The sequence below is a fragment of the Coregonus clupeaformis genome, chromosome 11 (assembly GCF_020615455.1).
Source record: "Coregonus clupeaformis isolate EN_2021a chromosome 11, ASM2061545v1, whole genome shotgun sequence".
Lineage (NCBI taxonomy): Eukaryota > Metazoa > Chordata > Actinopteri > Salmoniformes > Salmonidae > Coregonus > Coregonus clupeaformis.
Window position 1 is genome coordinate 32210490 of NC_059202.1, and position 25557 is coordinate 32236046.

General features: G+C 42.7%; 2 protein-coding genes across 4 annotated transcripts; one reads left to right on the top strand and one right to left on the bottom strand.

Annotated features, from left to right (window-relative positions):
- Positions 1-1709: 1709 nt before the first annotated feature.
- Positions 1710-9999, bottom strand: LOC121576790 (ras-related protein Rab-11B-like). Its single transcript, XM_041890262.1, has 6 exons — positions 9825-9999; positions 5093-5288; positions 4737-4930; positions 4535-4615; positions 4339-4440; positions 1710-2440 (listed from the first exon to the last, which is right to left on the bottom strand). Exons 1-6 carry the CDS (start codon positions 9862-9864, stop codon positions 2400-2402), a joined length of 654 nt encoding a protein of 217 aa, XP_041746196.1. The 5' UTR covers positions 9865-9999; the 3' UTR covers positions 1710-2399.
- A 2112-nt stretch (positions 10000-12111) lies between these two features.
- On the top strand, positions 12112-19434 carry LOC121576791 (heterogeneous nuclear ribonucleoprotein M). 3 transcript variants are annotated; one of them, XM_041890263.1, is made up of 15 exons: positions 12112-12373; positions 13326-13501; positions 15153-15205; positions 15917-15924; positions 16014-16107; positions 16240-16512; positions 16628-16831; positions 16938-16998; positions 17135-17239; positions 17325-17369; positions 17505-17576; positions 17667-17768; positions 17887-18458; positions 18755-18806; positions 19034-19434. In XM_041890263.1, the coding sequence occupies exons 1-15, from the start codon at positions 12333-12335 to the stop codon at positions 19195-19197; spliced, it is 2022 nt and encodes a 673-aa protein (XP_041746197.1). In that variant the 5' UTR covers positions 12112-12332; the 3' UTR covers positions 19198-19434. The 3 variants fall into 3 exon arrangements, with proteins under 3 accessions (XP_041746197.1, XP_041746198.1, XP_041746199.1); XM_041890264.1 differs by lacking the exon at positions 17325-17369; XM_041890265.1 differs by lacking the exons at positions 12112-12373; positions 15153-15205 and having other exon boundaries at positions 13418-13501.
- The last annotated feature ends 6123 nt before the right edge of the window (positions 19435-25557 follow it).

Below are 25557 nucleotides of genomic sequence, written 5' to 3' on the forward strand. Positions count from 1 at the left end.
CTGTCACATGCTGTCTCTGATTGGTCCTTTCGCCTCCACCTGACATATTGGGAGCTATGGATAAGAGCGTCTGCTAAATGATGTAAATGTAAATCTATGGAGACTTTTCAATGTAGGGTGTAGTTACAGCAAGTGTGCAATTTGATAACTTTACTCTTACCTACAGTGAGGGAAAAAAGTATTTGATCCCCTGCTGATTTTGTACGTTTGCCCACTGACAAAGAAATGATCAGTCTATAATTTTAATGGTAGGTTTATGTGAACAGTGAGAGACAGAATAACAACAACAAAATCCAGAAAAACGCATGTCACTAATGTTATAAATTGATTTGCATTTTAATGAGGGAAATAAGTATTTGACCCCTCTGCAAAACATGACTTAGTACTTGGTGGCAAAACCCTTGTTGGCAATCACAGAGGTCAGACGTTTCTTGTAGTTGGCCACCAGGTTTGCACACATCTCAGGAGGAATTTTGTCCCACTCCTCTTTGCAGATCTTCTCCAAGTCATTACGTTTTCGAGGCTGACGTTTGGCAACTCGAACCTTCAGCTCCCTCCACAGATTTTCTATGGGATTAAGGTCTGGAGACTGGCTAGGCCACTCCAGGACCTTAACGTGCTTCTTCTTGAGCCACTCCTTTGTTGCCTTGGCCGTGTGTTTTGGGTCATTGTCATGCTGGAATACCCATCCACGACCCATTTTCAATGCCCTGACTGAGGGAAGGAGGTTCTCACCCAAGATTTGACAGTACATGGCCCCGTCCATCGTCCCTTTGATGCGGTGAAGTTGTCCTGTCCCCTTAGCAGAAAAACACCCCCAAAGCATAATGTTTCCACCTCCATGTTTGACGGTGGGGATGGTGTTCTTGGGGTCATAGGCAGCATTCCTCCTCCTCCAAACACGGCGAGTTGAGTTGATGCCAAAGAGCTCAATTTTGGTCTCATCTGACCACAACACGTTCACCCAGTTCTCCTCTGAATCATTAAGATGTTCATTGGCAAACTTCAGACGGCCCTGTATATGTGCTTTCTTGAGCAGGGGGACCTTGCGGGCGCTGCAGGATTTCAGTCCTTCATGGCGTAGTGTGTTACCAATTGTTTTCTTGGTGACAATGGTCCCAGCTGCCTTGAGATCATTGACAAGATCCTCCCGTGTAGTTCTGGGCTGATTCCTCACCGTTCTCATGATCATTGCAACTCCACGAGGTGAGATCTTGCATGGAGCCCCAGGCCGAGGGAGATTGACAGTTATTTTGTGTTTCTTCCATTTGCGAATAATCGCACCAACTGTTGTCACCTTCTCACCAAGCTGCTTGGCGATGGTCTTGTAGCCCATTCCAGCCTTGTGTAGGTCTACAATCGTGTCCCTGACATCCTTGGAGAGCTCTTTGGTCTTGGCCATGGTGGAGAGTTTGGAATGTGATTGATTGATTGCTTCTGTGGACAGGTGTCTTTTATACAGGGAACAAACTGAGATTAGGAGCACTCCCTTTAAGAGTGTGCTCCTAATCTTAGCTCGTTACTTGTATAAAAGACACCTGGGAGCCAGAAATCTTTCTGATTGATTGAGAGGGGGTCAAATACTTATTTCCCTCATTAAAATGCAAATCAATTTATAACATTTTTGACATGTGTTTTTCTGGATTTTTCTGTTCTTATTCTGTCTCTCACTGTTCAAATAAAACTACCATTAAAATTATAGAGTGATCATTTCTTTGTCAGTGGGCAAATGTAAAAAATCAGCAGGGGATCAAATACTTTTTCCCCTCACTGTATAACCTTAAAGATATGTAATGAAATCAGAAATATAATGTAGAAGCTAGTGCATATGAAGGATCATAGCAGTTTGCTCACTTGTGCAGTCTGAGAGGGCCATGATATGATGTTTTCTTTTGCTATGTGAGTCTGAGTTGCCTACAATATGCAACACTGCTCCCTTTGAAGGCAGCTCAGAGACGTACTTGCCTCATTACTCCAGTGTTCTAACCGCTAACTCAAACGGGTCCTTCTCTCCAAAGAAGCATTGATTCTTGTTTTATATATCAAATGACACTTTCACAAAACTATCATGGAAATAAATACAGGTTGGTTGTTTATATAGTCTTATAACACTGACTTTGAAAGGGATTTAAAAGCATTACTGATATTGTAAAATGTTGGATATTGCTCCTCAGATTTTGTTTTTGATTTGAAGACTCAACAAAGATTCCTGGGTATTGTCATGCTCGTATGTAGAAGGCGCAACATACCAGATTTGTAGACTTTGTTTTTGTTTAATGTTTTAATCTCGTTAATTTTGCCACTGTTTTTAACATATTGATGTGGATCATTTGTAATTTATATTCAATTATTCATTAAGGATGGAATCTGCAGTAGCTGAGGAGCGTCGCACAGCATGGTCAAAAAAACGTGTGCTCTTCTATCGCGGGTGCAATGATGTCTGTTGGGGAAAAAATTGTGTTAGTTGTTTTTGTTGTAATATCGCAAACGGACGTGGCAGTTTCACCATTAAGGATTCCAGCTTTAACATGTTTTGAAATACTATAATGTTTATGTTGTGCAGTGGAAAAAGAAAGATGTCTTCACCAAAATATGTTGGTGCTTGCAATCAGCCAAGAAAGTGTGCAAAGCAAATAAAAAATAAACATAAATCACTCCTTTTGTTTTCTTAATGATGCGGACTCTTGCATGTACTACACTGGACCCTTATTGAATGTTCTTTCAGACTTTACGATTAACTGTATCACAACACATTCAGTCAAAATTAGAATTGTTTACAAAATGTTGCTTGGCCTTTATAGTGTTTTGCACTTTTGTTTACATGGAACATGTCGAATTTGTGTGTTATCCAGTGCCTGGGTTTTCAGTCACTCATCGTTCAACAACCAATGTCACGTCTTAAATGTCAAAAAGTCTAATGTTAACTTACTGGTCACATTCTCAACTTATAAAACCCATCATCTCCATTTAAGATAAGGCTTGTTTCTAAATCCACTTAAAATAGACCACCAAAGATGAGAGGGTCATGTCATGCAATAATTCTGTTTTCCATCACTGGCCTATATTTCTCTCTTGGCTACAACGACGTAAACAACTGATGGGAGGGGGGACATTTTGAATGTAATCCCTGTGAACAGTTCCTGGACCTAAAGAATGTCTCACTCCCACTCAATGACTGTCAGATAGGCCTATATGAGGCTTAGAATAAACACTGGCATAATATTTTCCATATGCTGCTTTAGCACAACATTTGGCACCACTAGGCTAGCTCTCATGGTGTATAGTGCTGTCCTAGGTCAGAGGAACAGGGCTGGGCGTGGGGGAACGGAAACAACCTTTGTAGACCCCTGCCTCTACAACAGTCTCCATAACCCCAGAACAGGTACACAGGAGACATCTCACATTTTTTACCCACATACATCTAAGGTTGAGCTATTTGAATTCCAATACTGTATAGTGCACTGATAAGTCATATATGATATGTTAATGATGAATGAATTACTTACGTATTACTTTGTTTAAAGGAGTTAATTGAAAAGTCTTACAGTGCTTATTGAAAATAAAACAATGAAAAGGTGAGCCAAATATATTTGAATAAATACGCAATAAGGTACATTTTTGCCATGATAACTGCCTGCAAGAAAGTAAGAGCCACTTAGAAGACAAACACATACATATACCAATGTAATAATTCTGCCTTATTCATGAGTGGCTATATACACAGCATCATCTAGTGGTCATTGTTCAAATCTACTAGTCCAGCACACTCTATAGAACTTAAAATACAGGTGTAGGATCGCAATTTGATCACTCTTTTGTTGCTGAGATTTTCCTGCACCGCAGGAAACGCAGATGAGCTTGTGATTTACATAAATTCACTGAAAACCCACACTAACTCACGTCACGGTTATATTAACAGTATTGCACTTTTCATGTAGGCTACTTTAGACCAGATAATATTATTGCTGTGACAATATAAGTCAAATAAAGATCATACACCTGTACAGCTCAATCCATTTCAAAGAAAACTGCCCTGTTCCTACACTGCAGAAACCTCAACATTGAATCCATGACTGACTGACAAAGTGACAGAAAGGCTTTTTAAAGTTTCACTTCATGGCAGAAGAGCACATGTGAGTTCACAAGTAATAAAAATGATGTTTTGTATACAGACAGGGAGGGGAAAGCAAGGCGTCGCCACATATGGGAACAAAGACAGAATGGGCGGTACAGGATGAGAGAGTGATGTAGGAAGTGGAGGGGGGTTGGGTGAAGGGGGTCACAGGAGTTGTGAGGGTCACAGGCTTTGACAGCACAGTAGTTTGTTTTTTTGCCCACCGGTGGTGGGGGGGACACTGATGTCCACTACATTGTTGCCTGGAGACTCGTCATGTGCTGATCTGTCAGCTATCTGCTTTTGTGATACGATTCTGTAGATTTCTGTAGGAAAAGGAAGAGACAGTTACTGAAAAGAAAATGTATAGACTAGCTAGTTTCCAGTAATGTGAGGTGTGTCGTGGATCCCTCGTCTTACCCGTGAGGATGTTCTTGAACGCCTCTTCCACATTAGTGGAGTCCAAAGCTGATGTTTCAATAAATGATAACGTATTCTTCTCTGAGGGAGAAAAAGAGAAAAGATTGAGTTAAGACAAACATGGGTGGCTTTTTAACCATCTCTGTCCCCAGAGTGAGCTGTTGTCTCCTCCAGTGTTATTGTTGCAGTGGTTGTTGTTTACCTGCAAAGGCACGAGCCTCGTCTGTGGGAACTGCCCTGAGGTGGCGCAGGTCACTCTTGTTGCCCACCAGCATGATGACGATGTTGTTATCAGCATGATCCCTGAGCTCCTTCAGCCAGCGCTCCACATTTTCATAGGTCAGATGCTTGGCGATGTCATACACTAGGAGAGCCCCCACTGCCCCCCTGTAGTACCTGATTAGGACAGAGCAAGGAGAACAGGAAGTCAAAGGTTGTAGGACTAAGATAGAGAAGTACCTCATAACAGTTTACATGGTTCATGGCAGGTTTCAGAAGGGCGTTATGAGCACAAAGTTGTTGATTGCTTGGTACAATCCATTTCGTTGGTCCACTCACGCTGAGGTGATGGCTCTGTAGCGCTCCTGTCCAGCTGTATCCCAGATCTGGGCCTTTATCGTCTTGCTGTCTACCTGAATGCTGCGGGTGGCAAACTCCACACCGATGGTGCTTTTGCTCTCCAGGTTGAACTCATTCCGTGTGAAACGGGACAGCAGGTTACTCTTCCCCACACCAGAGTCTCCGATCAGCACCACTTGCAACAAAACACACAGACCACATTAGCACTGCAATGACAGGCTGCCATTGTATGTGCAGTGCAGTACAGTGGAAAATATGAGATCACATAACAGATCAACAGATACTACAGTAAACCAATTACACGTATACCAAGTGGATTGCTTATCATAATATATTAGGTTTGCATGTCTGGCTTTTTTTTAAAGCTTTGGAAATACAATATTTTCATTGATTGAATACTGCTGAAGACTGAGACAACAGAAAAACACTCAGAAATAAAGTGGTTATATGAGTTATATTATACAAAGTGCTGCTCTGCCTCTTCAGAGGGGGAAAATGATCTGAAATGTGTCCTTCTGGAGTCATGGTGCAGGAAGCTGAGAACCTGTTCCTGCTGGGAACCCGGAGTTGACACTTTTCAGAGGGCCTCTCTTCCTATCGTCTCCTCCAGTCATTGACCCTTGGAAATCCTCTTTGTGCTCACGCTGTCCCTTTTTCACATTTTCTGTTATCATGTTTTAAGTGTTGAGTGGCGCAGCGGTCTAAGGCACTGCATCTCAGTGCTTGAGGCGTCACTACAGACCCCCTGGTTCGATTCCAGGCTGTATCACAATCGGCCATGATTGGGAGTCCCATAGGGCGGCGCACAATTGGCCCAGCGTCGTCCGGGTTTGGCCGGTGTAGGCCGTCATTGTAAATAAGAATTTGTTCTTAACTGACTTGCCTAGTTAAATACATTTGGAATGTATTTTATAGAGACTGCTGTATACTACACTAGATTGGGTAGCGGGTGTGGTGTGCTTCTGTGGGATTGATTCTAGATAGAACTGCCAAAGGGGGTGGAATTGCAATCTACTGTAGATAGCCTGCAGAGCTCTATCATACTATCCAGGTCTGTGCCCAAACAGTTTGAGCTCCTACTTCTAAAAATCCACCTTTCCAGAAATAAGTCTCTCACTGTTGCCGCTTGCTACAGAACCCCCTCAGCCCTTGGTGACCTAAACTGGGATATGCATAACACCCCTGCCATCCTACAATCCAAACTAGATGCCCTCAATCTCACACAAATTATCAAGGAACCTACCAGGTACAACCCTAAATCCGTAAATATGGACACCCTTATAGATATCATCCTGACTAACTTACCCTCTAAATACACCTCCGCTGTCTTCAACCAGGATCTCAGCGATCACTGCCTTATTGCCTGCGTCCGTAACGGGTCCGCGGTCAAACGACCACCCCTCATCACTGTCAAATGCTCCCTAAAACACTTTAGCGAGCAGGCCTTCCTAATTGACCTGGCCCAGGTATCCTGGATGGATATCGATCTCATTCCGTCAGTAGAGGATGCCTGGTTGTTCTTTAAAAGTGCTTTCCTCTCAATCTTAAATAAGCATGCCCCATTCAAAAAATTCAGAACTAAGAACAGATATAGCCCCTGGTTCTCCTCAGACTTGACTGCCCTTGACCAGCACAAAAACATCCTGTGGCGTACTGCATTAGCATCGAATAGCCCCCGCGATATGCAACTTTTCAGGGAAGTTAGGAACCAATATACACAAGCAGTTAGGAAAGCAAAGGCTAGCTTTTTCAAACAGAAATTTGCATCCTGTAGCACTAACTCCAAAAAGTTTTGGGAAACTAAAGTCCATGGAGAATAATAGCACCTCCTTCCAGCTGCCCACTGCACTGAAGCTAGGAAACACTATCACCACCGATAAATCTACAATTATCGAGAATTTCAACAAGCATTTTGCTACGGCTGGCCATGCTTTCCACCTGGCTACCACTACCCCGGTCACCAGCTCTGCACCCTCCGCTGCAACTTGCCCATGCCCCCCCCCCCGCTTCTCCTTCACACAAATTCAGACAGCTGATGTTCTGAAAGAGCTGCAAAATCTGGACCACTACAAATCATCTGGGCTAGAAAATCTGGACCCTTTCTTTCTAAAATTAGCCGCCGAAATTGTCGCAACCCCTATTACTAGCCTGTTCAACCTCTCTTTTGTAACGTCTGAGATCCCCAGAGATTGGAAAGCTGCCGCGGTCATCCCCCTCTTCAAAGGGGGTGACACTCTAGATCCAAACTGTTACAGACCTATATCGATCCTGCCCTGCCTTTCGAACGTTTTTGAAAGCCAAGTTAACAAACAGATCACCGACCATTTCGAATCACACCGTACCTTCTCCCCTATGCAATCCGGTTTCCGAGCTGGTCATGAGTGCACCTCAGCCACGCTCAAGGTCCTAAACGATATTATAACCGCGATCGATAATAGACAGTACTGTGCAGCCGTCTTCATCGACCTGGCCAAGGCTTTCGACTCTGTCAACCACTGCATTCTTATTGGCAGACTAAATAGCCTTGGTTTCTCAAATGACTGCCTCGCCTGGTTCACCAACTACTTCAATGTGTTCAATGTCAAATCGGAGGGCCTGTTGTCTGGACCTATGGCAGTCTATGGGGGTGCCACAGGGTTCAATTCTTGGGCCGACTCTTTTCTCTGTGTATATCAATGATGTCGCGTTTGCTGCTGGTGATTCTCAGATCCACCTCTACGCAGACGACACCATTTTGTATACATCTGGCCCTTCATTGGACACTGTGTTAACAAACCTCCAAACGAGCTTCAATGCCATACAACACTCCTTCCGTAGCCTCCAACTGCTCTTAAACACAAGTAAAACTAAATGCATGCTCTTCAATCGAACGCTGCTGGCACCCGCCCACCCGACTAGAATCACTTCTCTCGACGGGTCTGACCTAGAGTATGTGGACAACTACAAATACCTAGGTGTCTGGTTAGACTGTAAACTCTCCTTCCAGAATCACATTAAGCGTCTCCAATCCAAAGTTAAATCTAGAATCGGCTTCCTATTTCGCAACAAAGCCTCCTTCACTCATGCTGCCAAACGTGCCCTCGTAAAACTGACTATCCTACCGATCCTTGACTTCGGCGATGTCATTTACAAAATAGCCTCCAACACTCTATTCAGCAAATTGGATGTAGTCTATCACAGTGCCATCCGTTTTGTCACCAAAGCCCCATATACTACCCACCACTGTGACCTGTACGCTCTTGTTGGCTGGTCCTCACTACATATTCGTCGCCAAACTCACTGGCTCCAGGCCATCTATAAATCACTTCTAGGAAAATCCCTGCCTTATCTTAGCTCATTGGTCACCATAGCAACACCCACCCGTAGTCTGCGCTCCAGCAGGTATATCGCACTGGTCATCCCCAAAGCCAACACCTCCTTTGGCCGCCATTCCTTCCAGTTCTCTGCTGCCAATGACTGAAACGAACTGCAAAAATCTCTGAAGCTGGAGACTCTTATCTCCCTCACTAACTTTAAGCATCAGTTGTCAGAGCACCTGTACACAGCCCATCTGAAATTAACCCACCCAACTACCTCATCCCCATATTGTTATTTATTTTGCTCATTTGCACCCCAGTATCTCTATTTGCACATCATCTCTTGCACATCTATCATTCCAGTGTTAATACTAATTGTAATTATTTTGCACTATGGCCTATTTATTGCCTTACCTCCATAACTTGCTACATTTGCACACACTGTATATATATTTTCTGTTGTATTTTTGACTTTATGTTTTGTTTTACCCCATATGTAACTCTGTGTTGTTGTTTTTATCGCACTGCTTTGCTTTATCTTGGCCAGGTCGCAAATGAGAACTTGTTCTCAACTGGCTTACCTGGTTAAATAAAGGTGAAAAAATAAATAAACATTGAAACACAACATCTAACAGTAGCTCATCAGTAGAGTTATAAATTGGTATCTGTAAGATTTTGACAAATGTGCTACATTGAGTGGAATAGATGATGGAATGGTCAAAGCATCAGACTATCAATAGGGTGACCCACTGGGAACTTCCTTCCTGGTCATTATCCCATCCTTATCTGATACAATTAGGACAGTCTTTTTTGGACATGTTCAGCTATTATTTATCGTAAGGTAAGTCATATTATAATGTAAACAACTGTTTATGATTGAGTATTTATACTAGGCTAATTCTGTATGAGTATTAGGTCTACCTATGAATTATTGCTGGCTAATTATAGGCTACAACTAATTTAAAATCACTATGAATGAATCATTTCAGATTTGACCCTTTGGTACACTTGGTACACTTGTGAGAAGGATCCTACTAGCTATATTAATTGTATAAAAATCGACATGTTGCTGGCTATAAACCAGCACCTTTGAGGATGATGGTATTGGTGTTATAAAGCAACCTGAGAAAACCTATGTTGTTAGCTAAGTTAGAGCTGTGCATTGCTCAACACAATGCGACAAACCTAGTATACTCAGTATTATATTTAGCAAGCCACAAGATCAGATGGAGGCCATCAATTCCTAATCTATCTGGACATTCTAAAGTGATATGTTAGAATAAAATACATTGTGGGAGCTTCTAACGGTACCCTCATAACTGACAGAATGAGACACAAATCATATGTGTTGTTGCTACCACCAAGAGGCAGCTGGTTACAGCTAGATGGGTAGAAATGGTTAACAGTTATTTTACCTTTGAACAAGAAATCGTATTCATCATCTCTGTTGCCCATGTCTTAAAAATAGTTCGATTCCGATTTAATTGCGATATATTCTTGGTCTAGAGTTTCTGAAGTTGGTTGCAGTGTTTGCGCCTTCCCTTTTTCTCTGTAACCAAATGCGCGAGACAACGCTGGTTTTTCACAGTCCCCGACTGACCGCAGGAAGACAGAATATTCCTTACTCTGCAGAAGGGGAGGAGTTCACTGGCGCCCATGTAAACTGTACGACAATATTAATGGGATTAATTACAGTATTTGTATTGTATTTGTATTGTATTAGGGATCCCCATTAGTTGCTGCCAATGCAGCAACTACTCTTCCTGGGGTCCAAACACATCAAGACATTACACATAAAACAAAATATAAAACAGTACATCATATAACATCACTACACTACTACATATCCACAACACAAAATTCACGATGCCACCATACAACAATACCACAATGTACGTGTGTGTAGAGTGTGTGTGCTAGCGCCGTGTGCATATGCGTGTGTCTCTTCACAGTCTCTTCACAGTCCACGTTGTTCCATAAGGTATATTATATGTTTTTTAAATCTGATTCTACTGCTTGCATCAGTTACCTGATGTGGAATAGAGTTCCATGTAGTCATGGCTCTATGTAGTACTGTGTGCCTCCCCTAGTCTGTTCTGGACTTGGGGATTTTGAAGAGACCTCTGGTGGCATGTCTTGTGGTGTATGCATGGGTGTCCGAGCTGTGTGCTAGTAGTTTAAACAGACAGCTAGGTGCATTCAGCTTGTCAACACTTCTTACAAAAACACGTGGTGATTAAGTCAATCTCTCCTCCACTTTGAGCCATGAGAGATTGACATGCATATAATTAATGTTAGCTCTCCATGTACATTTAAGGGCCAGCCGTGCTGCCCTGTTCTGAGCCAATTGTAATTTTCCAAAGTCCCTCTTTGTGGCACCTGACCACACGACTGAACAGTAGTCCAGGTGCGACAAAACTAGGGCCTGTAGGACCGGCCTTGTTGATAGTGTTGTTAAGAAGGCAGACTAGCGCTTTATTATGGACATACTTCTCCCCATTTTAGCTACTGTTGCATCAACATGTTTTGACCATGACAGTTTACAATACAGGGTTTCTCCAAGCAGTTGAGTCTCCTCAACTTGCACAATTTCCACAGTATTCATTACAAGATTTAGTTGAGGTTTAAGGTTTAGTGAATGATTTGTCCTATATACAATGCTTTCAGTTTTTGTAATATTTAGGACTAACTTATTCCTTGCCACCCATTCTGAAACTAACTGCAGCTCTTTGTTAAGTGTTGCAGTCATTTCAGTCACTGTAGTAGCTGACGTGTATAGTATTGAGTCATCCGCATACATAGACACTGGCTTTACTCAAAGCCAGTGGCATGTCGTTAGAAAATATTGAAAAAAGTAAGGGGCCTAGACAGCTGCCCTGGGGAATTCCTGATTCTACCTGGATTATGTTGGAGAGGCTTCCATTAAAGAACACCCCCTGTTCTGTTACATTTTAAAATGTTTAGTCAATTTGCAGATGCTCTAATCCAGAGCAATTTACAGTTAGTGAGTGCATACATTTTCATACTGGCCCCCCGTGGGAAACGAACCCACAACCCTGGCGTTGCAAGCGCCATGCTCTACCAACTGAGCTACAGGGGACTACAGGTAACTCTTTATCAACAATATAGCAGGGGTGTGAAGCCATAACACATACGTTTTTCCAGCAGCAGACTATGATCGATAATGTCAAAAACCGCACTGAAGTCTAACAAAACAGTAGTAGGCCCACAGATAGAACAATGAGATTGAGACAATGAGGTTTACTTAGAAAAATTTACCGCAGGTGGTAAAATAAATATATATATAGAGTAATAACATGTTCAACTACTTAAGACATTGGCTCTAATCTAGGTTGTGCCTTTAAATGTCGAGAAAATTAACAAATAAAAATTATTTTTTTCACTTTTCTCATTGACTTCTCAAACTCCAAACCCCAGCCTGGTCTGTTTGGTCTGTTTCGCAAGCGTTCCCGGAAGTCTCGTGATGTTGCGTCTCTGGGTTTAGAAACTCTGTTTCGTTGCCATGATTAAAACAGTGTAAACAAAATTCTAACTGAGAAACAAATGTACCAAACTGATTTATATGTTTGCAATAGACACATGTACATTTGTTTTTTGAAAATTGCACTTTGATTCTGAGTGGTCGTCGGTCGCAGAGCCAAATTCCCAGCATGCTTCACTCTCCTTGGCAACCCAGTGAATAAATAGAAACGGGTATATTCATCCGCCATTTCACTAACGTTAGCTTGTTGGCTAGTAGCGCGGCTCTCCAAAGTCATACATTAAAACCGTTATTTATTCGATACTGCGAAAGTGAAGGACCACTGCCAAATTTAGGCAATATTTTATTAGCACTGTTGAGGTATTCTACTGACCACAAGTTAATTCCGCAACAAAACAGGATTAGCGAACTGCGCAAGAAGATGTCGACCGAGGCCGCTGCTCCTGAGAAACCAGGCCAGGGGTAACGTTTTGATTATTTCATTGTCATTAATTCTTTTTTTGGCTGGCTAACTAGCTAAAGTTACCTAGTAACCTTTATTTTCATTTCCCGCTCGCCAAGGTTTCGTGAATTTAAATCTTGATTGTTTTGAGAAATTACCAGTTTAATGGAAATCTACCAGGCTAATCACTACTAACAGTTAGTTAGCTAGCTAAACAATGGATTCTGCTAGCTATGCTAGCCACAATGTGATCTGCGTGCGTGCACCACACCGCCATGAGATTAGCAAATTAGCTAGCCTGCTAATGTTACCTAACTTGTCCTCTCCCTCCATTTTTTTTGTTTAGTACGCCATCACTTGCTATTTTGGTTAACTAAACTCGTGTACTGGCCAACTATTCAAATTATTCACAAAATACGAAATAACGTTAGCTAGCTATATGATATATCGCGTGTCTGAAAATGGGAGAAAGGGAAGTTAGTTAATGTTAATACAAGTTAGCGTGTAATATGGGAGTCGTAGCCTAGTCATTAACGTTAGGCACAACTCTTGATTGGTGTAGCTTCGTCCCGTAACTAAATATGATGTATTAATTAACATTAAGCAATATTAATGGATCTGTAAACAATAAAGTAAAAGTTAGAATCGTTAATTTTAAAGGTTAATATACATGCCTAATTCGGTGCCTAACGTTAGTTGCAGGACGAAGCTAGTTAGTAAATTATAACTAGTTACAGTTCTAGTTATTTGTTGTTAGTGGACGTTTCAACCTTTGTTCACCATCAGACCGACGTATTATTGTTACTCCATCAATCACTACCCGTTCTTTGTCTCACAAGGCTCCAGGCAGCCGTTTTTTTTTTAGGTCGGGTAGCTAGCAAAGCGGTCTGATTTTTTTTTTTCTTAACGAGTTATTGTTATGTGTACTGGTAACTGTAGCAAGCTAATGTAATATGTAATTTTTTTCCAAAGGGAAATGAACGGCAAGGCCAAGCATGAACCCAATGCCAGGAAGGAGAGGCCCCAGAAGCGTGGAGGTGGTCGCTTTGAACCCTATGGAAACCCATCAAAGAGATACCGTGTGTTTGTCAGCAACATCCCATATGATGTGAAATGGCAGGCACTCAAAGATCTAATGAAAGAAAAAGGTATTGTGTTCAGAGTTAAGTTGGATCCTTTATAGATATGGAGTCCATCAAGGCTAATAAAACCTCCCATAACAGGTCATTTGCGTTGAACCACTTTACCTTGTTGACTGGATGGCAGCTGGCAAATCTGTAAAGGGCCCAGGTTGCAATTTGTAGCTGAGGTTTTTGGTATGCAGACTGGCAACTTCAAATGGGAGTGGCCTTTCCATGGATTGGCCTGTGTTCTGCTAACTCTTGGATGGTTTAGATTTCAGAACAGTTCTCTCTGTGATTTCTGCCTTCGGCTAGTCATTTTTGTAGTGCTGCGAATAGCATTATGAATTTGTACTTAACTTTGGAGTCCTTGATCTCTACAGCTATACTTGCTTGAACAATGGGAATATACAAACTAAAGGGAGGTCTTCAAATTAAGTACATGGCTTATAGTGTATGGATCATCAATTGCACTGTTGTGTTGGGTCTTGTGGTTTGTGTGTACATAGCGGAAAATGTCCGTATTGCCTTGAGACGTAATGGCTCTCAGGTGCTTACACTACGATTATTAAAGCTGGTCTTATGTTCTCTGCGTGATCATTTTCTTGGAAATTATGTCAAATTAAGAATTATTTAATGTTTAACGGGTTCTCTTTCATGTAAATTTGCAGCATGGGCCAGTTGTCCTCAACTTCTTTTTGTCTTCAATTTGAATCCTGCAACAAAGGGAACGGTGTTCTGTTTAAATGGTTGTTTACATGGCTTTGGCAAAGCTATAATATATATTAGCACTAATGTAATAAATAGCACCTGCTTTTAATCATGATAAAGCATGGGTGTTCTGAGAGATTACCAATGCCTTTCAGAAACAGTTTTTAGTGTTTGGATATAATGATTGAATGTGGCGTTAAATTGCATTCTCTTTTTTAGGTTTGTTGTTTCCGCAGATCTCCATGTTGTACCAATTACGGATGTGTGTTTGGGATTTCTTGGGGTACAGGTCTACAAAATGAAGCAGCTTTTCACGGCTGTTCTTGTTTCAGCTGAGGATTGGTTCCTGTCCATTTATGGCGCAGACTCATTTGCTGGAATTTGCCATGGTTGTCCCTCTGTTAAACACACTTGGACACTGTTGTGCCTCTCCAGGTCCAATGTATGTACAGCTTTCCAAAAGTGTCAATGTTCTTCAGACATTGGAGTTAGCAGAGTTGGTACAATTTAGTTTTTAGTGTAGTTTACATTCAAAGGTGTGTCTGAACAGTTGTATCAGTCAGGGGTTCCAAATACATTTAACAAGGAACATGGATTTTGGAAGGGTGGACTCATGGTTTCAAATGACTGCAAATTTAAAACTGTCATTCTGTCAACTTGATCCTCACTTCGAAAATGGTTCCTTTATGATAGCTCATCCGATTAGAGGTTGTTAGCTATTTGACGATTGTTCTCTTCAATCTATTGCTCTTGGTGTTTGGCGACTCTACAAGGACAGGCTAAGAAGTCATTTTAAGATCCAGTAAGAGCTTGCCTTTTGTAGACCTGTACCAGAATTGAGGTGCTGGGGGGAGGCTCTGGAGTAGCAGGCCGAGCTCACGTTCACCAACCGCTTGTCTGCTCTAAACCCCCATTGTTTTCTCGGCTTCTCTCCCTTGGTGTGTGTCGTCTGGAATCTGATTTGTAGTGGGTGAGGTAACGTACGTGGAACACTTAATGGACGGAGAAGGCAAATCGAGGGTAAGTGCAATAGACGAACCTGTGTTTGTCAGCTTGAGTTTCCTTTTCTTTCATTGTGGGGATGTTCAAACCTGGATGAGTTTTGATGAACATGTCAAGTGGGTGACACTGAACAGAAAACATGGTGCAGTCTGTGGCACTGAATGAGGTCATCTTGGTGTCTGATTGGGAATTTGGGTTTCTGTAGCCAATCCCATGTGATTGCAGTAGCTGGGAAAGTCCCTTTTTGCTGTGGACTTGTTCCTGGGACTTAATCTAAAATGGGGCCCAGCCCCAAGAGGTTGTAACATGGCTGTTACATTGATGTTGTTACATGTAGTAGATTTGAGTCCATGTAATTGTTTTTGTGGAACAGCTATTTCCTTCAAGGGAGTGCATTTTGTCTGTGGGACTTCTGCTTTTGATGTGTACAATGTTAAGGTTTTAGATTCACCAGACAACCTCTGCATTTGTTATATTGTCTGGTGACCAGCTTTTAAGCTGTCTAATAATTTTGAAAGAGTAACTGACTGTTCAAGGCTAAGGCCATACAAGTGAGTAGCGTGTGTTTGGCCTTGTTATTGAATATGCATGAAGGTCATTTGATGTCTTTCATAAGAGTAATTCAGCCCCCTGAATACCAGTGTTCTCTACAGTGCAACAGCTGATTACTAACTTGAATGTTGTTTTTCTACTTCAATGATGCTGTTGTACGGTCTTCAATCAACAAAGGGTTGCGCGTAAGTATTTATCATTCCGTTTTCATTCTAATAGGTGTCTCAGCGTTATTCTAAGTTCCTGGTGTTCATCAAAGTATTTGTCTCAACAGGGTTGTTGAGTTCAGGACTGAGGAACTGATGAAGAAGGCTGTAGAGAAGGTCAACAAGCACAACCTGAATGGGCGGCCCCTAAAGGTCAAAGAGGTGAGCAGTCTTTAAAAAAAAAAAAAAAAGATGCTGCTGGCACTTGTTGCCACCAGAAGAACAAAAATCTATCACTAAACCTTTATTTCCTATTTAGTCATGTTGCCCATGTCTCTCTCTTCCTCTCTCCAGGACCCAGATGGTGTGATTGCGCAGAGGGACGCCCACAGGTCCCAGGGTGGTGGTGGAGGAGGTGGTGGACCACCCGGTGGCCATGGTGGAATGAACATGGGAATGGATCGCATGAACATGGAGCGAATGAACATGGACCGCATGGGCCCAGGACCGGGCGCCCCACCCATGGTCAACATTCCCCCCAGCCTCATGAACAACTCCAACATCCCCAATGAGATCATCCACGGACTGCAGGCTGGCAAGATCGGAAGCACCGTCTTCGTAGCTAATGTAAGTCGGAGATTGTAGTCCAGTATGCCTAATATACATTGTTTTTGATATCATTTCATATGATATGTTATTGCAAGTATTTTAATCAAGTAACTGCCATGTTTTGTGTTTCCAGCTGGACTACAAGGTTGGCTGGAAGAAGCTGAAGGAGGTGTTTGGCATGGCAGGAGTGGTGGTGCGTACTGACATCCTGGAGGACAAAGATGGGAATAGCAGGGGCATGGGCACCGTCACCTTTGACATGCCTATTGAAGCTGTCCAAGCCGTCAGTATGTTCAACGGTCAACTGCTGTTCAACCGGGTCATGCATGTCAAACTGGTAAGCAACATATTACAGAGATTGTGCACACACTAAAATGTATAAATGTTATAATCTTTGTACACATTTTGAATATATTTTAAGCAATGCTTGTTGGGTATTTCAGGATGAGAAGTCCTTGCCAAAAGGAGACTTTGCACCACCTGAGAGACCCCCAGCACTACCCCGTACGTACAATGTCCCCCCCGCTAACTCCGTCCAACACACAAATATTGAGTATGTTCAAGGCTAGCTTCCACAGGATCTTCAATAGAAGGGTCGGTTGTATTTATTTCTCTCAATCATCTATTGCTTTTCCCTCAGGGGGCCTTAGTGGCATCGGGCTGGGACTTGGGCCTGGTGGCCAACCCATCGACGCCACTGCACTGAACAGAGGAGGTGGAGGAATGGGCAACATGGGACCTGGAGGTAAGGAGCTGTCTTTGTGATCCTCCTTTGCAGATAACTTTTAATTTGGCTTGGTTCAGTCACTCACTGTTCGTTTGGTTTGTAGGCATGGATGGCATGGGCTTCGGTGGTGGCATGGGTAGAATGGGAGGTATGTACTTATTGTACTGCGTCCATTGAATGGGTATAGTCTAAAATAATGTGCATGGTGCCCCCCCCCCCTTTCTTTTTTTTCTGATACACTTGAATATTGTAGATTAACTTTCTTGTTATCATTTTTTCCCAGGCATGGATAACTTCGGTGGAGGAATGAACAACATGGAGCGCTTTGGACCATCTGGAATGGGCAGGATGAATGGTAAGGAAATTAAATTCACACATTACAAATTCACATGTTTATGACACATAAACGTTTGTCTTCTAATAGTTTAATATCTTGCATTGTCAGAGATGGACCGTGGGATTGGTGGTTCTTTTGACCGGGAGTTTGCTCGAAATGAAATGGGCATGTCTCGCAATAATTTTGGCGAGTCCTTTGAAAGAGGAATGGGTTAGTACTTTTAAGGATTTGCACAATTTCTTGCTAACACGTTGAACACGCCTGATGCAGATTTCTCACAGGACCTAAAATGTCTCACTAGTCTGTTTTGTTTTTCCTCGACTTACAGGTAGCTCACTGGGCATGGACCGCATGAGCTCTGGCATGGATCGCCTGGGCGGTGGAATGGACCGTCTGGGTGGAATGGAGCGCATGGGGATGGAGAGGATGGACCGCGTGTCTGATCTGGACAGGCTAGGGGGGTCTGGCTTTGACCGGATGGGCTCCGGGCTGGACAGGCTGGGGCCCAGTATGGACAGACTTGGTTCTGGCCTGGATCGTATGAGCTCCAGCGTGGACCGCCTGGGCCCAGCTGGGTTTGACCGCCTAGGCCCGTCCAGTTTGGAACGCATGCCCGCTGGCCTGGACTTCACCTCCCCCATGGGCATGGCGGACCGCATGGAGAGGATGGGAACCAACTTTGACCGCATGGGGCCTGCCGGCATCGACCGCTTCCCGACCACCGGGCTTGACCGCATGGGCTCCACCATGGACCGCATGGGCGCTGCCGGTGTTGGAGGCCAGTTTGACCGGCCAGCTGAGATGGAGCGTGGGGGCTTTGGAGGAAATGGCTTTGGGGGAGCCGGGGCCGGAGGTCCTGGAGCCAACGCCAGGAAGGGATGTCAGATCTTCGTCAGAAATGTAAGCATCTATAGAAATAATGATCTCAAGTGTCCCGTTGGAGTGTATTCAGAAAATTGATTTTAAGACTCATCTTGAAGGTTGTATTCAATAATATAATAATATGCCATTTAGCAGACGCTTTTATCCAAAGCGACTTAGTCGTGTGCATACATTTTTACGTATGGGTGGTCCCGGGGATCGAACCCACTACCCTGGCGTTACAAGCGCCATGCTCTACCAATTGCGCTACAGAGGACCACACATTCAACAGACCATTGCAAACCTAAACTTATTGTTTTGACTCTTCTCTGTAGCTGCCCTTTGACTTCACCTGGAAAATGCTGAAGGATAACTTCAATACATGCGGTAAGAACATAATCCACTCATTTCATTAATGTAGGGACTTTATTGCACACAAGAAACTTTTGACAGAATTGAGAAGCATGCAAATGTAATGGTTTGAAGTTACATTACAATTCTCCCATTTGGTTTAAGTTCATTAGGCAATGACACCATGGAAGTATTTCTGACCCAAGATTCAATTGGACCTTCTGCTAAAATATTTACCAGCCCCAATGTGCTTTCTTCTGTAGGTATTGTCCAGTATGCTGACATCAAGATGGAGAATGGCAAGTCCAAGGGCTGTGGCGTGGTTCGCTTTGACAACCCAGAGACTGCAGAGAGAGCCTGTCGCACCATGAACGGCTACAGGCTGAATGGAAGAGAGATCGACGTCAGAATCGACAGAAACGCGTAATCGTCCACAGATCCAGTGTCATTATGGCCCTGATATTTGCCGCCCTGTACTGACCTTTCCACATATTTCTTGTTTGTTAGGCAATTGTAACTGCGCAAATGTGTACTTTTAGTTATTTCTTGTCCCTGCATAATTTTTTGGTGACCAAATTTAAATTTCTTTATATTTTACCTGTAATGCTTCACTTCATTGCCTTTGTTCTATAAGGTGTTTTGATAATAAATATCGACATTGGAATTTTTGTTTTCTGTCTTCCTTGCCACTGAAATGTACTAGCTTAGAATCCAAATGTGTGTATGCACACTACTGTTCAAAAGTTGGGTCACTTAGAAATGTCCTTGTTCTCAAAAGAAAATCAATTTCTGTCCATTTTAAAATAACATCAAATTGATCACAAATACAGTGTAGGCATTTCATGTTGTAAATGGCTATTGTAGCTGGAAATGGCTGATAAAAAAATTAATTAAAACAAATATCTACATAGGCGTACAGATGCCCATTATCAGCAACCATCAGTCCTGTGTTCCAATGGCATGTTTGCTAATCCAAGTTTAATTTTAAAAGGCTAATTGATCATTAGAAAACCCTTTTGCAATTATGTTAGCACAGCTGAAAACTGTTGTGCTGATTTAAAGAAGCAATAAAACTGGCCTTCTTGGGACTAGTTGAGTATCTGGAGCATCAGCAATTGTGGGTTCGATTACAGGCTCAAAATGGCCAGAAACAAATAACTTTCTTCTGAAACTCATCAGTCTATTCTTGTTCGGAGAAATGAAGGCTATTCTATGCGAGAAGTTGCCAAGAAACTGAAGATCTCGTACAACGCTGTGTACTACTCCCTTCACAGAACAGCGCAAACTGGCTCCGGGATGCTGACCTAGGCAGAGTTGCAAAGAAAAAGCCATATCACAGACTGGCCAATAAAAAGAAAAGATTAAGATGGGCAGTCTGAGATATGGCTTTTTCTTTGCAACTCTGCCTAGAAGGTCAGCACCCCAGAGTCGCCTCTTCACTGTTGACGTTGAGACTGGTGTTTTACTGGTACTATTTAATTAAGCTGCCAGTTGAGGACCTGTGAGGCATCTGTTTCTCAAACTAGACACTAATGTATTTGTCCTCTTGCTCAGTTGTGCACCGGGGCCTCCCACTCCTCTTTTTATTCTGGTTAGAGCCAGTTTGCGCTGTACTGTGACGGGAGTAGTACACAGCGTTGTACGAGATCTTCAGTTTCTTGGCAACTTCTCGCATGGAATATCCTTCATTTCTCAGAACAAGAATAGACTGATGAGTTTAGAAGAAAGTTATTTGTTTCTGGCCATTTTGAGCCTGTAATCAAACCCACAATTGCTGATGTTCCAGATACTCAACTAGTTTCAAGAAGGCCAGTTTTATTGCTTCTTTAATCAGCACAACCGTTTTCAGCTGTGCTGACATATTTGCAAAAGGGTTTTCTAATGATCAATTTGCCTTTTAAAATGATAAACTTGGATTAGCAAACACAACGTGCCATTGGAACACAGGACTGATGGTTGCTGATAATGGGCCTCTGTACGTCTATGTAGATATTCCATAAAAAATCTGCCGTTTCCAGCTACAATAGCCATTTACAACATTAACAATGTCTACACTGTATTTCTGATCAATTTGATGTTATTTTAATGGACCAAAAAATTATTTTCTTTCGAAAACAAGGACGTTTCTAAGTGACCCCAAACTTTTGAATGGTAGTGTATGTGTGTATATATAATATAAATACTACCACCAGTCAAAAGTTTGGACACACCTACTCATTCAAGGGTTTTTCTTTATTTTTACGTTGTAGAATAATAGTGAAGACATCAAAACTATGAAATAACACATATGGAATCATGTAGTAAACAAAGTGAAATATATTTTATATTTGAGATTCTTCAAATCGCCACCCTTTGCCTTGATGACAGCTTTGCACACGCTTGGCATTCTCTCAACCAGCTTCACCTGCGGGATCGTCTGAGACCAGCCACCCGGACAGCTGATGAAACAGGAGTATTTCTGTTCGAAATAAAGCCCTTTTGTTGGGAAAAACTAATTCTGATTGGCTGCGCCTGGCTCCCCAGTGGGTGGGCCTATGTCCTCCCAGGCCCACCCATGGCTGCGCTCCTGCCCTGTCATGTGAAATCCATAGATTAGGGCCTAATGAATTTATTTCAATTGACTTATTTCCTTATATGAACTGTAGCACAGTACAATTGTTGCATGTTGCGTTTACATTTTTGTTCTATATATATATATATATATATATATATATATAACACACATACAGTGGGGAGAACAAGTATTTGATACACTGCCGATTTTGCAGGTTTTCCTACTTACAAAGCATGTAGAGGTCTGTAATTTTTATCATAGGTACACTTCAACTGTGAGAGACGGAATCTAAAAGAAAAATCCAGAAAATCACATTGTATGATTTTTAAGTAATTAATTTGCATTTTATTGCATGACATAAGTATTTGATCAACTACCAACCAGTAAGAATTCCGGCTCTCACAGACCTGTTAGTTTTTCTTTAAGAAGCCCTCCTGTTCTCCACTCATTACCTGTATTAACTGCACCCGTTTGAACTCGTTACCTGTATAAAAGACACCTGTCCACACATTCAATCAAACAGACTCCAACCTCTCCACAATGGCCAAGACCAGAGAGCTGTGTAAGGACATCAGGGATAAAATTGTAGACCTGCAAAAGGCTGGGATGAGCTACAGGACAATAGGCAAGCAGCTTGGTAAGAAGGCAACAACTGTTGGCACAATTATTAGAAAATGGAAGAAGTTCAAGATGAGGGCTGCATGCAAGATCTCACCTCGTGGGGCATCAATGATCATGAGGAAGGTGAGTGATACGCCCAGAACTACACGGCAGGACCTGGTCAATGACCTGAAGAGAGCTGGGACCACAGTCTCAAAGAAAACCATTAGTAACACACTACGCCGTCATGGATTAAAATCCTGCAGCGCACGCAAGGTCCCCCTGCTCAAGCCAGCGCATGTCCAGGCCCGTCTGAAGTTTGCCAATGACCATCTGGATGATCCAGAGGTGGAATGGGAGAAGGTGATGTGGTCTGATGAGACAAAAATAGAGCTTTTTGGTCTAAACTCCACTCGCGGTGTTTGGAGGAAGAAGAAGGATGAGTACAACCCCAAGAACACCATCCCAACCGTGAAGCATGGAGGTGGAAACATCATTCTTTGGGGATGTTTTCTGCAAAGGGGACAGGACGACTGCACCGTATTGAGGGGAGGTTGGATGGGGCCATGTATCGCGAGATCTTGGCCAACAACCTCCTTCCCTCAGTAAGAGCATTGAAGATGGGTCGTGGCTGGGTCTTCCAGCATGACAACGACCCGAAACACATAGCCAGGGCAACTAAGGAGTGGCTCCGTAAGAAGCATCTCAAGGTCCTGGAGTGGCCTAGCCAGTCTCCAGACCTGAACCCAATAGAAAATATTTGGAGGGAGCTGAAAGTCTGTATTGCCCAGCGACAGCCCCGAAACCTGAAGGATCTGAAGAAGGTATGTATGGAGGAGTGGGCCAAAATCCCTGCTGCAGTGTGTGCAAACCTGGTCAAGACCTACAGGAAACGTATGATCTCTGTAATTGCAAACAAAGGTTTCTGTACCAAATATTAAGTTCTGCTTTTCTGATGTATCAAATACTTATGTCATGCAATAAAATGCAAATTACTTAAAAATCATACAATGTGATTTTCTGGATTTTTGTTTTAGATTCCGTCTCTCACAGTTGAAGTGTACCTATGATAAAAAATTACAGACCTCTACATGCTTTGTAAGTAGGAAAACCTGCAAAATCGGCAGTGTATATACTTTTCGGGGGGGTCTCAATTTACTGTTGAGAGTTAGAATAGTAGAATACACAAGGTGCCTCCACATCTGGCTTCTTCACCTGCAGGATTGTCTGAGGGGAGTGGGGAGGGTTGCTGAGGAGTATATCTGTCTGTAATAAAGCCCTTTTGTGGGCCTATGCCCAGTGGTGAAATCCATTAGGGCCTAGTGAATTTATTTCAATTGACTGATTTCATTATGAACTGTAACTCTGAAATTGTTGCATGTTGCATTTATATTTTTGTTCAGTATAATATGCCCCAATCAGGGGCTGTATGTTTGAGTAAGAGATGGATCCAACCTGTGTAAAAGCACAGATTCTTAAAGGTGCAATATGAAGAAATCGCACTGCTATTTCATGGTTGCTAAAATTCTAATAGTTTGCCTAATTTCAGTTTGTGACAAAACAAGCAAGTATAGTGTAGAGAATCATTGTACCATCTAAACTGCTATGAAATATATTTTCAATAACCAAAAATATTGTATTGTCAGCTGTTTTGAAGCTGGTGTACAAAACCAAAAGTAAAAGATGCAAAAACGAAAGTTAAGAATGGGATGCATAGAAATGGCGCACATGCTGTAGGACAGATCTACTGCTTCTTAGACTTGCTTTCAATGAGACAGATCTATAACTCGCATTTCTGTGTGAATTTCGTCAGGTCGCTCAAAAAGTTACATATTGCAGCTTTAGGCCAAGTCAGGAGGACAAGACCCTGCCCTCCCACAAGCTTCTCTGCCACCCTCTACCAACACAACAGTGCTAGCAGAGCAACAAGGCACTGCAGTTACTTCAGCGTCAGTTTTGTGACCATCTTAAAATTCTAGCCTCTACATCTCACGGGTTCAGAAGTTCCCTTTATCGGTAATACTCTTTAGTTTGCGGACATCTGACAGGGTGTGTGAGATTAAAGGTGCTCCACAGGATTTTGTTTGTTTTTCGCATCATCATTTCAGAAAATGTCCATAATATATCTGGTGCTAATAGTGGAATGAAATTGTTTCACAGTACTACTTAAACGCCAGTGTTGTGATTGGCTGTGATATCTGCCTATTGATTATTCCTGCCAGAGCGGCATCTGTTGGGAAAGCTGTTCTGACTTTGTGGCTGTGTTATCTAGTGGAAATCACTCATTTCCTTGTTACAAAATTTTTACACGGTTCCCTCAATTTCAGTTTATGTGAGAAAATAAGCACTAAATAGTATAGGGAATCATTGTACCATCTAAATCAGGGATGTCAAACTCATTCCATGGAGGGCCTAGTGTCTGCGGGTTTTTGGTTTTTCCTTTACATTAAGCCCTAGACAACCAGGTGAGGGGAGTTATTTACTAATTAGTGACTTTAATTCATCAATCAAGTACAACTGAGGAGCGAAGCCTGCAGACACTCGGCCCTCCGTGGAATTACTTTGACAAGTGATCTAAATTATTATAAAACAATATATTTTAAAAATTGCATGTGTAGCCTACAGGCAGGAGGTCAGAGACCAGTGTTATGGCAGGACAACAACCCATCCCTCAGTGTCAGTAAGACCAAGGAGCTGATCGTGGACTACAGCAGGGTTTCCCAAAATCAGTCCTGGGGCCCCCCCTGGGTGCACATTTTGGTATTTGCCCTAGCACTACACAGCTGATTCAAATAACCAACTCATCAAGCTTTGATTATTTAAATCAGCTGTGTAGTGCTAGGGCAAAAATCAAAACGTGCACCCAGGGGATCCCCTCGGACCGACTTTGAGAAACCCTGGACTATAGGCCAAAGAGGGGAGAGCATGACCCCATCCACATCAACAGGGCTGTTGTGGAGTGGGTTGAGAGCTTGAAGTTCCTTGGTGTCCATAAGGACTTAATATGGTCCACACACACCTGAACAGTCATGAAGAGGGCACGGCAGCGCCTCTTCCCCCTCAGGAGGCTGAAAAGATTTGGCATGGGCCCTTGGATCCTCAAAGTTATACAGCTGTACCATCGAGCGCATCTTGACTGGCTGCATCACTGCTTGGTATGGCAAATGCACTGCCCTTGACTGCAAAGCGCTACAAAGGGTGGTGCAGACAGCCCAGTACATCACTGGGGTCGAGCTCCCTGCCATCCAGGACTTCTATATCAGAGGAAGGCCCGAAAAATTGCCAAAGACTCCAGCCACACGAGCCGCAGACTGTTCGCTCTGCTATCGTCCGGCAAACGGCACTGGAGCATTGGTTCTTGGACCAACAGGCAAATTCTACCCCCAAGCCATAAGACTGCTAGCCAGACTGCTAAATAGTCAATTAATGGTACTCGAACTATCTACACTGACTCTACGCACCCTCACTAGAATATATACACACACTACATTGTAACTCCCACACACATTAACATACGCACACACATATTCACACTTTTACACTCATCATTTGCTGCTGCTACTGTTCTTTATTATTACCTGATGCCTAGTCAGTTTACCCTGACTTCTTGTACATATCTACCTTAAATACCTC